Raw genomic sequence first — 13,889 nt, forward strand, 5'->3', positions numbered from 1 at the left:
GTTCATTACGAATTTTATTTTTCCATCATACTTTATGTAATTTACAAAAGGCACTCATTTTAAACCTTTTAATCTCTTGCGGTTTTTTAAAGTCATATGGATAAAATATTCACTATTCCATTTTCATCTAAAGTTTTGCGTTGCGTTTGAAATATTGGAGAGTAAGTAAAAAATTAAATAATTTTAAAATCTAAAAAGTTAGATCATTTTTTAACCGGATTCATTAGTTATTCATAAAGTTTCAATAAAAGGATTCGTAAAACATCATATTTTTTTAAATAATTTTTGTACACTAATGCTCAAAAATTTGAAACAAAAAAGCCATGTGAAAGTTAATAGCGGCACGTATTTGAATTATTAGCCCTGATGTAATAATTTGTTATATTTGTGAAAGAAGGATCCTCTGAGAAATGCAAATTGGTTCGAGCGCTTTCATGAATATTTATTCTATTACGCAGCAAAAGCTTCATACAATTGGAAAGTGCTCAAAAAGGTAACAGAGAACTGACACACTGAAAATTGAATAATTTTCTTTGTTTTTATTCCATTATTAAAGACTACCATTGAAAGATCAAAGTGAAACATTATTTTAACCAGCTGCAAATGCAATTGCGAATTTAAAAGTGCAAAACATAACAATAAAACGAATACTATAACTTATTAGTGCACTTAATTCTTGATTTACTCGGTAGATGGATACCCGGGAAATAGAAATAATATGCTTTTCACTTATCTGCAGTTCAGATAAATAGAAAACACGTTTTTCTTATCTGCCTTTCAATTTGAATATACGTAGATGTGTAGATATTTAAAAAAAATATATGTCCAGTTGTGAGTCTCATTTTTTAAAAGGAGAGATAACATTTTTGTCTGTATATATCACTTTATTTGGTCGAAATTGCATTTATTATATAAAAAACGATAGTTTATATAAATCTGAGAATGAGAAAAAAATGAAGTATTTTTGTTCTGTTTTATCTTTTTATCTATATGAGTTGTCACTGCCGCAAATTGCACGGAATCGATAGTACGGAAGCAAAATAAAGTTTACATTTTTTAGGGGAGGGGGAGAATTTTCTTCCTCTTTTCTAATGTTTGCATTCGTCTGTTCGTATTAGACGGAAATTCAAACGCTGTGTAAATAAATAGAAGTTTTACATTTTGTTCAGGCAAGCGTAACTAAAATTGTGCATTTCGACTGAAGTGGAAATCGCAAGCGTATTTAATTATAAAGAAAGCTATTTACCAACATTTTATGTCAAATAGAATCATTAATCAACAGTTCAACTCCTGATTCCCCCCGCTCCCCCTTTTCTCTACTACCCATATCTTAGCCTCTATTTCTTTTTTTTTTTTTTTTTTTTTTTCCTCCCTAAAACATTTATCCATGTCAGAGTCATCTGGGCATCAGGAATCAACAGTTGGCTGGTTACGCTTATCTTCCCTAGATGGCGCCACCAAAGCAATTTTATCTTGATTTCACGTCGGACGGAAGAAATGCAACAGTTGGCACAGAAGACGTAAAAGTAAACGCTGCACGTGTGTGTAAACGCGAGGGGCCCGCTGCTGTGCACACATCTGTCATACACACCGGCTGCTCTGAGCTTTTAAATCTCCCACCCTTGAAGCTCCTTCCACAGGTGTCTCGGGTTCAAAATCGTTTGCAAGAATATTTTCAAATATCATAAAAAAAGTTTTTCTGAATTTGTTGTTTTTTGGGCCAAATGGCTGACGGCCAAAGAATCATACACAGACGTTTGTCCCGAGATTACAGTGATTCTTCAGATGACTCGGATGACAATTCGTCCCAGAAAACGACCAAAAATGCCCCTGCGACCGCTCATCCAGTGACAAATGCCAATCAAGTGACCGATACTAAAGTCCCGGAAAAGAATGGATTAGTGCTGAAGCCGTCGCTCAGTTTGGAACCTTATGACGTCGCTTTTAAGGTGAGTTATCTTTGTTTTTCGTATTTTGTTGAATTGTGTTATCTTTTTTTTTATGTGCAATATGAGTTTGAAAAATTTATGAAACAACAGATAAGCTGAACAGTAGCTTTACTGTTAAGGCAGGTTTTATGTTTTACAATTCTTTTTATATTACTGAAGTTGAAATACTTATCATAATTATTATATGATATGAAAGAAACAAATATCATATAATATAATAAAGAATCCACAAAGAGAAAAATAATTATCTTTCAATAATAATATATATAAAGCTTAATAATATGCAAATGAAACGTTGTAAAACAAAAATGTAAAGCAGTTTATAATATCACCAACTTGAACTAGCATATTGATTATGGAACGTCGTATTGTCTTATTTCATTCTAAGTGAAGTATTGCTATGATAATTTTTACAATAACGTTTAGTATTATTTATGCCGTCAGATTCAAATCACAAGATATCCTCAAATATTCTTAAATTTCAAATGATATATTCGTGAAAGATTTGAGCTTCAATTGCTAAACTAGAATTTTAGAAATTCATTAAAAACACTTGTTTTCATAACAAATAGGTTTCACAAGTATTTTAAAATGATTTTAGAATATACAGCGTTGAATCAAACATTAAGGGAAAATAAATTTAATCGCTAACTACTTCTTATTTTAATAAATATAACATTTTCCTGAGGGGTATTATAATTTAAATAATTTTTATATCTGTTGTTTTCATATTATCATATTTAATGAGATGAATAATATGACAGAATATGTAACAAGTGTTTTGAATAGAATAATTTATTTTACTTAGATATGGATATAGATTAAATATAGGATTACAATATTCCTATCCTGATAAATAGAATGTGTTTTGTAACTTTTGAATTGCATTTTGCTTATAATTTCTTTAATTCTTATGTATTCTGATTTTTTATACTTTTCATATTTACTATTATTTGGTATGTCTAAGAGACATAAATTTCATTTTCTACAAAGAGTTTTGGATGAGTATATGCCATTTCGGGGTATTGAAGTAGACATACATGCATATATTTTGTTTGCCATGCCTTTTTTATTCGTAGTTCCCGGAGAATTTGTTATATTTCAGATGCAAAATATTTTAAATCTATGATTTTTTTAATAATTATTTTCTTTCAAATAAATATATTCGTAAGTATTTGTCCACAAGTTGAAAGATTCAGTTTACAATATGGAATGTAAAATTGGGTTGAATATAAAGAAGAAAAATAATTGTTTATTTTTTTATTAAATGTGGTATTTTTTCTGTTCAGGAAAATTGGCAATGTTGAAGAAAAAGTAAAATATTGTCTGTTTTTGCTTTATCTATTTTTTCTACGTTCATTTTGTTTTTAATGCAAGCACGCTCGAACAAATTCTTTTTTTCTTATTTTTATGTATTTTTATTTTTAGTATTATTTTTTTAAATGCATTTTGGAATTCGCTATTTTGAGGTTTTTTTATTTGATTTGTATAACTAATATTAACTTATATAATACTAGTCATTCATTAATAACTAATATTATATGCATAAACTATATTATGGTTTTTTTTAAATATTTCTTCAGAAAAAAAGAGCCCTATTTCATAAAAATATCAAATTTTAAAATTTATACTATTGAATTTTTCAGATTTTCTGTATTCAAAAATATAATTTTCAAATTTCTTGCGGAGTCACGTACATTTCTCAAAACATGTATAAATACTTGGGTATACGTGAATATAGTAATTAATAAATACAGTCACAGTTAAAAGAAAGAAAATTTTACATCTGAATTATAAATTTGCTTCACATGTAAGAACTAAATCTGTCAAATGGGCAGATTTAGTTCTTACATAAATAATGTTGGATTTCTAACTTGGCAGATGAGGCAGTTGCATCCGAATCGAAACAAGTGGATTTTAAAACTTTATTTTCCTAGTTATCAAATAAGTTATGAAAAATATAAATTCTATAAATAGTAAAATATTAGCATCGTATTACTGCTTTCTCTTAATTCGATACTAATATTGTCTAGCTGTTAATATGATACTATGATTTGTTTCAGTGTATTCACTTGATCATTAAAAAATTATAAAACAGAACATCTTCTTCTTCAATAATATTGTGTACAAACGCGAATTAGCATAGACTGGTGTTATAACCGTTAAATAACCGGCTGGAGTTGTCTTCCTCAAACTTTCTCGCATGTTCTCTACTAAAGGCGAATTTCTCTTTTAGGCGTAATTCGATTGAAATCAAAATTTGACACAGAATTACAATTGTCGCAAAATCATATATCGAATTTGATGTATTTAAATGTTTGCGTTTAATGTTTTACATGTTTCTGAAAGTACAGCTGTTCACCCCCTTGTTTGATTTGGTTCAAATTTTGATTACTATCAACGTAATAGATGTTAAATCTGTGTACCGAATTTTACTCATTTAACTCTTCATTTGGGAGTTGTCGTATTGACTTGCATTCGAACACTGAGACTTTTTCTGAAAAGAGTTTTCTCAAACTGTGATAGAATTCTACAGATTTAGTCTAAAGACTCTATACCGAGTTTCATCCATCTAGTTCAAGATGTTTTTGAATGATCGTATTCAGAGCCAGACAAGCGGAAAGACATTTGTCAAAAATGTGTTGTTCGAACTCAACGAGGTGTAAAACTTGGAGATTCGGCAAAATCGCGAATTCGAATTTTTTTGATGATTAGAATTCTCTCTGTATATTTCGTATACTAAAAAGTAAAAAGCGAATATATTTACAGAATTATTGAAATATAAAAATATAAACCTAAAGTAAATCGTTAACATATTGCTGGAATGCGAAATTAAATTTATCATCTCATTAAAAGAGGGGCCTCATAATATATATTACCTAAAGTCGCAAAATGTCTAGAATCGCCTGTGGTTATTGGATTCCTTCACTTTACTTTCTACTGAAAGTATTTAATAATTTATTTATGTAAAGTTTACCGTAGTAGTAAATAACTTTTTTTAATTGTACACATGAGGGGAAAATATCACAATAGGCAAACTGCTAGCATTGAATGTATTATTTTAAAAAATTAGACAGTTCATTAATCATTTACCTTGGATAAATACGTTTTCAAATTATTTTTGGAGAACATAAAATTTAAGAGAGAAAAAAAAATAGCAAACAGATAGTGTAAAAAAGAGGTATTTCCTATATAGAGCAAAGAGGGAGGATTTCGGATATTTAGGGCATGCAGAAATGAATGTTTAAAAACCTATTTAATTAAGAATAATCCTTTTTGAGAAGTTGTGAAAATGAGATGCTCGTTTGAATTAGATGCTCCTCGTTGATTTTGTCCTGAAATTGGGTTGACGTTCGAAACTATTGCATGCGAATTTTGAATAAGTTAATACAAATTCCTATTGTGCGTTTTGTGAATTAATGTTAGATAAGGATATATATATATATATATATATATATATATATATATATATATATATATATATATATATATATATATATATATGGGAGCCTACATCTATTTACATAATTTACCGTTGGTTTTTTAAAAACAGGGAATCACAATCGATAGTTTAAAGTTTCCTTGACTGTTGATGGTATGTACTGGCCTTTTCGTTTTTAATTTTTAATTTTAGTGCTATTTTTTGTTTTTATTGTTATTTTTGTTATTGTATTTTTACTTTGTTGTGGTTAATTTCTTCTAATTTGTTGTTTTGTATTTCCTTTCTGTTAAAATGGTATATCTCTTGAGCATAATTTCAGGGGATTTTCGGGTCACGAGGAATCATTATTAGACAATGTCTGTATTTCCTCACAGAAAAAATCCCTTTCTTTGAATCCCTGCCTGAGGGTGACCCTTGAAAAAGTCTTCAGGCCGGATTCTTTTTTTATATTTTTTATAAATTTTTTGGTTTAATTTTTATTTGTTTTTTTGTTTTTCCTATTAACTTGATTCTAATACTTTTATATATATATATATATATATATATATATATATATATATATATATATATATATATATATATATATATATATATATATATATATATATATATATATATATATATATATATATATATATAAATTAAAAATAATTTCGAGTCCATCTGTTCAGTCCGAAACAAAATTTAATCTGAAAGATATCATTTTTGTGGTTCAAATGTACTGATAAACGTTTAGAAAAAAGTTTAATGTAAGTAAAGTTCGTTGTTAGATTTTAGAATTAGAGCATAATTTTGAAGTGTTTCATAAAAATGCAATATGCGTGTACTTTTTACATGAATTTTATCGCTTATTTTTTTCCTTTTGGAATGCGCTGTCATTTCATTAAGATAGCGATTATAATTGCAGACTACGCAGTTTTAAAAGGTTTTGTTACAGATTGTCTTTCAATATTCTGATCCGAATAAACTGCAACTTTTCACTTCTGTCTGGTCAACACTAAGTTTGGAAAAGTTGTTTATATGAATATTGTATTTGGATTAACTTCTATAGTTATTATTTAAATTTTATTTCATTAGATTATAATATTTTCTTATATTTTTATAAATTACTATGATTATAGATATATAATTTTAGTTATAAATTAGAATCTTTACTGTGACTTGTAACTTGTACGCAGTTTATTTGATTAGCATGCTTAACTGTTATACAAATGAAGTAAACAATGAGGAAAAAAATGTTAAAAATTTTGAAATATTTCTAAAAAATTGTATAGCTAAAAAAATCGAAATTTTATTGTATGAAAAATAACAAATTTTTTCTCAAATTAATTGCATTTTTTTCGATATTTATCTACAAATACGCTTTAACTTTTTGTAATAGAAATGGAATTGCTGTTTTTTTTCCTTCAGTGCATAAAAAAGGGGGAAAAGGATGCATTTTCTCATAGATTTACTATCAGGGAAATATAATTTTGATTAAACATAGAGATTAGTTCAAAACAAAGGCATAAAAATTAAAATAAAGTCAGATGGATGATCGTGACTGTTTACGAAATTTTTTAAATCAATATCAATATGACATTAGCTTCGAAAAAATTCGCAAATTTGATAGTGAGTCCAATGATTAAATTTCATCTGTCTAGCTAATTAGTTTCTTTTTTTCTTAATTTTTCTTTGTCACAGACGGCATTAAAATTGTGTTTTTCGAAGTTTGAAGCGTGGGTATTCGTCAATATCACGTGTTCAAATTTTGCAATATTTTCTCTATACATCCTATACGAAAAAGTTAAAAAAAAAAAAAAAACAGAGGTCCGATATTTTCTAAATCAAATAATTATATCACATTGTACTAAATAAGACTTCATAGCTTGCCACAGAAACATTAACCCTTAACTGGTGACATGCATTTCCAAACGCGGCTAGAAGCTTAGAGTTAAAATGACTCCATTGTTATTTTTCTTTTTTGTCTTTTGTACACATCATTGGAATTTATTTTGGAAACAGAATACATTCTGGAAATCAGGTAGTAACCAAAATTATTAAAAATATTAATATTAAAAATGTCGAATGTTATAATATAAAATGTTGGAAAGCTGTTATATGAAAAACCTAAACAATATTTTAATGAATATTTACTTCATTTAGATATTACGGAATTACACTGATATTAATAACTATTAGAATTTAACAAACAAAAATAAAGAATAGAATATTTTAAAATATTATTTTAAGAATATTTCTTTATATTTTTTCCATTATTCAAATGAAAAGCAGTTTCAGAGACATGGAGTCAATGACTCCATAAATAACAGCAAAAACTTTGTAAACGAATAACTCGGTTGTACTAACGCGTTCATACTTAAACTTTTGCTAATATACTGCTGATAGAACAGCTTGAAGGTACTGAGGTGATGATTGTTTTCAAGGACAAAATGCCACGTGATAATCAGAGCAAATGAACAGCGCTGAGTCATTTTGACTCCCGTATTCAGTTACGGGTTAAAACAAAATTTACTGAATTCACCTGATATTTAATAAAATCTCACACAGAGTGAAAAAAAAAATTCACCTGAGTAGCTGCAAAGACACAACGAGCAATAAAGAAAATCTTAATGTATATGAGAGAAATAAAAGCGTAATCAGGTGTAACTGAAGGCAATAAAATGAAGTTGTATTTCGTGTAACTTAAAAGAACAAATAAAAGGTTGTATAAGGCGTTATGTTTATGAGATGTCATCAGGCAGTGTAATTTTTCTTTTCTTTACATGAAATGTTTACTTTGAATAAATTGTTTTTAACAGATCGCTTAGTTTTTCTTTAGATGAAAAAGATTTCTTATTTCAGAAATTTCTTGAATTTAAAAATATTTGCACTTTTTATTATGAATTTTTTCCATAAATGCGCTGTGTTCACATTTTCAGAAAAGTACATGTAAATTGATTAAATGAAAGAGTTATTATGGTTCACGCAAAATTTCATATTTGTTTTTTTGGGGGGAAAATCGACAAAAAGCTTTCGAAAAAAAACCACCTTTTTTTATTCATTGTGAAATTATGTTCCTTTAAAATAAACTGCTCTTAATAGAATGTTTGTTATTCAATTTGCGATTTCTTGGCTGTACCATTTCTTGCCATGATTGTATTTTAAAGACACATGACTTTTATCAGCAAAATGTTTTTAAAATTTAAGTGATAAATATTCGGACAGAGAAAAGGAAGAAAAAAAGTTTTAATTACTGCAACGCCACCAATCGAAAAAAAAATTGAACTAGATTTTTTTTATTGTATAATTTATTTCACCATGCTCTAAATCGAACAAATACAGAGTTTCTTAAACGTTCTCTAAATAATTTTTCTTCTAGAGTCTTTCAGACACTGGCAGTTTAATTATAACCACCCTGTATTGGTCTGATTTTACTTTGCTGTGTACCTTTGCCTTTGTAGCTTCCGAGACAGTGTAGCGAATGCTCAATGTAAAATGCTGGAATGAGTCCTAATAGACATATTAACAAGATTTGTAAATAATCCGGAATTCTCAGTTTTGTTACCCAGTTTGCCAGTTTCATCGTGAATTCGCCAAATGTCAACAAATTTGTCGCCAATGCCGGAGGATCAATTCAGATGCCTTTAAAATATCTGTAAAACTCTCTTCTTTATCATGAAACTAATTGCGCAGGGAAACTATATTTCAGACTCTATTCAGAAACTATAATTCAGAATATACATTCTATATATCAAGGTTCCATCTGATTGTATTCCTTAAAATATATTTCTGTGGGCCTAATGTCAAAAATCTGATTTTCACTGGCAAATTCCGTAATATATCAAAAGCACTTTTATCTATCTAATGGTGGTGGCGAAGATTTAATGAATCTAACATCAAAATCGCTATCCTCTAAAAGTTACATGATGGTGTCAAATGTTGATGGGGAAAAAAGATTTGCTGGTATTTCTATATTATATGTGAAACAAATGAACAAATTAAAATTTATCAAATATTAATATTTTTTAATAATGTTCACATGTAAAATGTTTGAATAAGGACTAAGTTTAAACCATTAGAAGATGTCTAGACGGCTTGTTATCTTATTATGAATTTCTCAGATATGATTGCCAAAAATAATGAGTTTTCGTAAAAACTCTCATGCACATTGGGAGATTGCTCAAGAAATAATGATAAAAAAATTCTGTTCAGTTTAGATGTAAATATATTAAAAGTTTTGGTGACTTGCAATGGCATCTTCTCTATCCATACTGTTCACGAAATCAATATTAATCAATAAAATCGAATAAAAACAAAGAATTATTCATTAACAAAAAAGAATGCAACACAAAATAAAAGATATCACAAACTGACTACTCCGACCTGCCAGAAGACATATGGATCTTGAATGACCGACTGGCGGTAACTGTGGTTGAGAACTAAGGGCCATCACCGGTCACGATACAACTCTTCCCGAAGGAAATACATCCCGTTTTAGATGGGAGGAACCAGGTCCCATCTTTTCGGGCATCCACAAGGGTGGCGAGAACCAACCACTATGCCAGAAGTATCTCATCCTGAATTTCGAGGTGCTACCCAGTGGGACAAAATAAAACGTATATAATACATAAGCATGTATAATGCATAACATATAAAAAAATATATACTTAACATATATAAATATATATACTTAACATATATAAACATATATACATAACATATATAAACATAAGAAAATACAAAATAAACTAATGTTGAAAGAAATATTAGCGATAACTTTTAACTGAAGTGAAAATATAACGATTGAAGTCCAAATGTAATAAATTAGCAAAACTAAAACATTAAAAATGGCAGACCTTGGCTCATTGACCTTTGTTACAATCCAGAAAAGAAGAAAGTAAATAAAACTTAATATTACGATCTTATAACTAATTTTTATTCATGCTTAGATTTATTCATACAGCGATAAATCAGCCCATTTAGCAGTAAATAAACTATGGCACTTTACAGACGCGAAAAGAAATATTGAAATTTCTCGTCGGATATTATGTAGACCAAAAGTACAGAAACCTTCTTAATTCCACCCAGCGTTACAGATTGCTATAGACAATTATATTAGAATCAATATTTGTGTTTTTTCAAAATGCACTGTATTAAATAAAAAATATAGTAACAACGTTTCATAGCAATACATGAGTTTTTTTTTTCCTAATTTCATTACTAATGCTAATTTAATGTTGCGTTCACGTCCAACAAAGGCCGACAAAAACAAATTAAGAAAAGTTTTTGAAGTCACTTAATTATTCAACATTCTATTAAACACGCGTTTACAATATGTCACAAAAGCAATAAAATGTAACAGAATTCGTCTGAAATTTAAACAAGTGCCAGAAAATGAAATGCTTGTTCTTTTTCGGGATTTAATGAGCGTAAAGGGAACCTTAATGTGAACGACGAGTGATAAAAGCTTAATCAGGTTTACCTGGAGGCAATAAAATAGAGTTTTATTTGGCGTAACTTAGAGGAACAAATAAAGGGCTTCTAAAGTTTCCTTCTCAGAAAGCTCAGTCAGGCAGCAAAAGCTCTCTTTTGTTTACAAGAAATGTTTATTTAAAATAAAATTTTTCTTAATAGACTGTTTGGCATTTTGATGAAACAGTGTTCTTTTGTTTTGATTGCCAGAATTTAGAAGTTGCGTTTGTTTTGAATGATTAATTCAGTCAAAACCCATTTATTTCATTTTATTTTAAATCTTTAAAATTGAAAATAGTGGGCTGTCTTTGAATGTTAGGGAAAATTAGGTTTCTGCAAAAACAAAGTAATTCGAATATCTTTTATACTTTCTTGTAAATACAATGCATATTACAAAACTGAATGAAGCATCAATTTTCCACTTTTAAGATAATTAGAAGGTTAAATTATAAAGAAGGTTGTCACATTTGGCGACTTATTGCCAACAAAATTTACAACTGGCGCGAATGTCCGCTATGTACCCGATACTTCCGTCTGAATAGCAAGTCAAAAGTGTGCCCATTTCCAAAAATTCATAAATATTGCCATCCTGGATGGATACCAGAAATGATAAAAAAAGGCTTTTGGAAGTTTTAATAAAAAAATGTTACGATTACATTTGGTGAGAAATCGCTCCAAATATTTCAGTTTTGGCGACGGTACATTAATTTTAAGCCTAGTTGTAATCGTTATGAATTCCCTACGGAAATTGATATTCATGTCTTCCAAAACAATTATATTCCAACAAATAGTCTTTATACTATCTTAAAACTAAAAAAAAAATATCCGTTTAATGATATCAATTACATATATGCATAGTTTTCAGTTAATTTTAGTAATATTTTTAATTCAGTTTGATGTACTATCTGAAATAATCTTTTTAAATGCTACGGAATCATCCATCAAATGATTCAATTGCGTGTTTTCACTGATCATTAACTCAGTAGGACTTTCACACCAGCTTTTATTTCATAATATATACACTTTTTAATCTGCAGTAAACTAATTCAATTAACTCATGTTTCAATCGGATTTCTGTCGGATTGATGCCACGTGACTTAAAAAAAGAACAATGTTCTCTCATGATAAATTGAAATTTGTGATACAGATTTCAATTTTTGTGGAGTCTGACTTCAATTCCCCCCCCCTTTTTTTTGTTCTTATTTATTTTTAAATAAATGTCTCTTAAAGTGATACTAAAAAACGGAATTCTTTTGTTTTTTCATCGAAATAAATAACATTTTTTCCTTTCCCACTCTTTTTTGGACGTTTACACGTAAAAATACATTTATATTAATTTTTTTACTGATATTTCTCATAAAAGAAACATTTTAAAAACTATTTCTTACGTAATACGGAACATGAAATGTGTTAAAATTCGTAAATGTGTTTCTCACACTCAGGTAGGTATAAAATAGGAAGACTCATCAAAATCTCGAGTTCGAATTTTTTATGATTACTATACTTCCTCTATACTATGTATAATTATTTATTTATATATTTCTCTCTGCTTTTATTTTTTATTTTTCTGTTTTCAAAGTTTAAACTGCGTATTGTTGGCGATTTTATTATTTACAGATTAAGTTCCAAAGATACTGTGGAATATTATGTAGGCTCTTCTGCTGGAGCCATTTAGACTTACTCCACTTTTTCTTTTTATGCCTGCTTCTTTATTTTTTTGTTCCATTTTTCTTTAATTATTTTCTTTGGCTGCCGTTAGCATTTTTGCATCTAGTACACATGCATATGAAATACTTTTTTGAATAGCTAGTCCTTTGATAGCTATTTAACCCTTTAAAGGGCCATTTTTTTCTAGTCATATATTATGTTAAAATATTTTTAGGCTTGAAATTAGAATAAGAAAAGGGATTCCTTTAGCTTATTAGATAAATTTAATTTGATTCATTCATTAATTTGGTTAATTAATAATTAAGTAACAAATCAAGACACATCATTTTGTCTGAGATAAAGAACTGAAGCATCTAAATTTCTGACTTACTAAAAAAATTTGTCAGAACTTATGACAACCTACATAATTTCACACAAAGATTGATAAATTTGGTGGGAAGCATACTTCCCACGGCCCTGAAAAGGTTAAATTCTATCTTTTTATTTTAATTATGAGCTTTTTACCAGTGTAACGCCACTTTTGGCACACACCTAATCATCATCAGAATACATCAGAATAGGTAACTATGTATAGGAGAAACTACTCTTTAAACTGACCTTATTAAACTATTATACACTTGATTTTTTTTATTTATACGTCAGTATGTCACTGGTTTTATTAATAATGACTGTCTCAAATCTTATCTCGAAGTTATACTATTTTTGGTACACAGCTCCAGAGAATTTATATCCCTTAATATAAATTTAAAAGCAGCGTTGCAAGCAAAATATAAAACTGATCTTTCAAACTCTCCAAAAATGTTGACTAATGCATGTTGTTCAAGAACGGTGGATATTTCTTTTTCGCTCCAAAATTCCACAATTATTTTAAGCCATCTCTCATTGATCGCCCCTGAAGCAGGAAACGAAACAAGCTTCTAATTAAATGAATTAATATTAGTATTTCAAAACGAAAGCCGGCTTGCTGAGCAGGCTTCAGGTATGTGTCGTTTTATTTTGACACAAGTTTACTTTTTCGCCCGCTCAGTGTGCAGTCGAAACGCAGGGAATTAATTCCTCTTTAAAACTGTTTAATTTAGAAGCTCCTGCATTAAGACAGCCCGCTATGATGATTGGAGAAAGTAAATATAAGTTGTCGCTCGTGTCAAGGAAGTGAGGAAAAGGCAAGCGGATGGCAACGGGAGATAGTTTCGAATTAATTTCCGGCTGGAAACGGAGAAGGTATCATCCTGCGAACAGGGGAATTTTAAGCATTAGAACCAATTATCCGACTTTCTAGCGACTGAGCAGAAGGCGAGCGTCTGAATTAATTACTTTAAGAGGGATTTCTTTATTTTATTGCCTTGAAAATAAGGATAAAATAAAGTGATTAATTC

At 28.9% G+C, this 13,889-nt stretch overlaps 1 protein-coding gene across 5 annotated transcripts in view; it reads left to right on the forward strand.

Moving 5' to 3' along the window:
• LOC129975255 (ras-related protein Rab-37-like) overlaps window positions 1–13,889 on the forward strand; it is a 356,952-nt gene that overhangs the window by 64,985 nt on the left and 278,078 nt on the right. Inside the window, exon 1 of one of the 5 annotated variants that reach the window (XM_056088300.1) lies at window positions 1,527–1,949. The exons of the other annotated variants lie outside the window; for them this stretch is intronic. Coding sequence (XP_055944275.1) covers window positions 1,725–1,949 — 225 coding nt within the window. The 5' untranslated portion in view covers window positions 1,527–1,724. Of the gene's footprint in view, window positions 1–1,526; window positions 1,950–13,889 lie in introns of those variants that run through there. 5 annotated transcript variants of the gene reach the window in all.

Source organism: Argiope bruennichi, chromosome 7 (genome assembly GCF_947563725.1).
Source record: "Argiope bruennichi chromosome 7, qqArgBrue1.1, whole genome shotgun sequence".
NCBI lineage: Eukaryota > Metazoa > Arthropoda > Arachnida > Araneae > Araneidae > Argiope > Argiope bruennichi.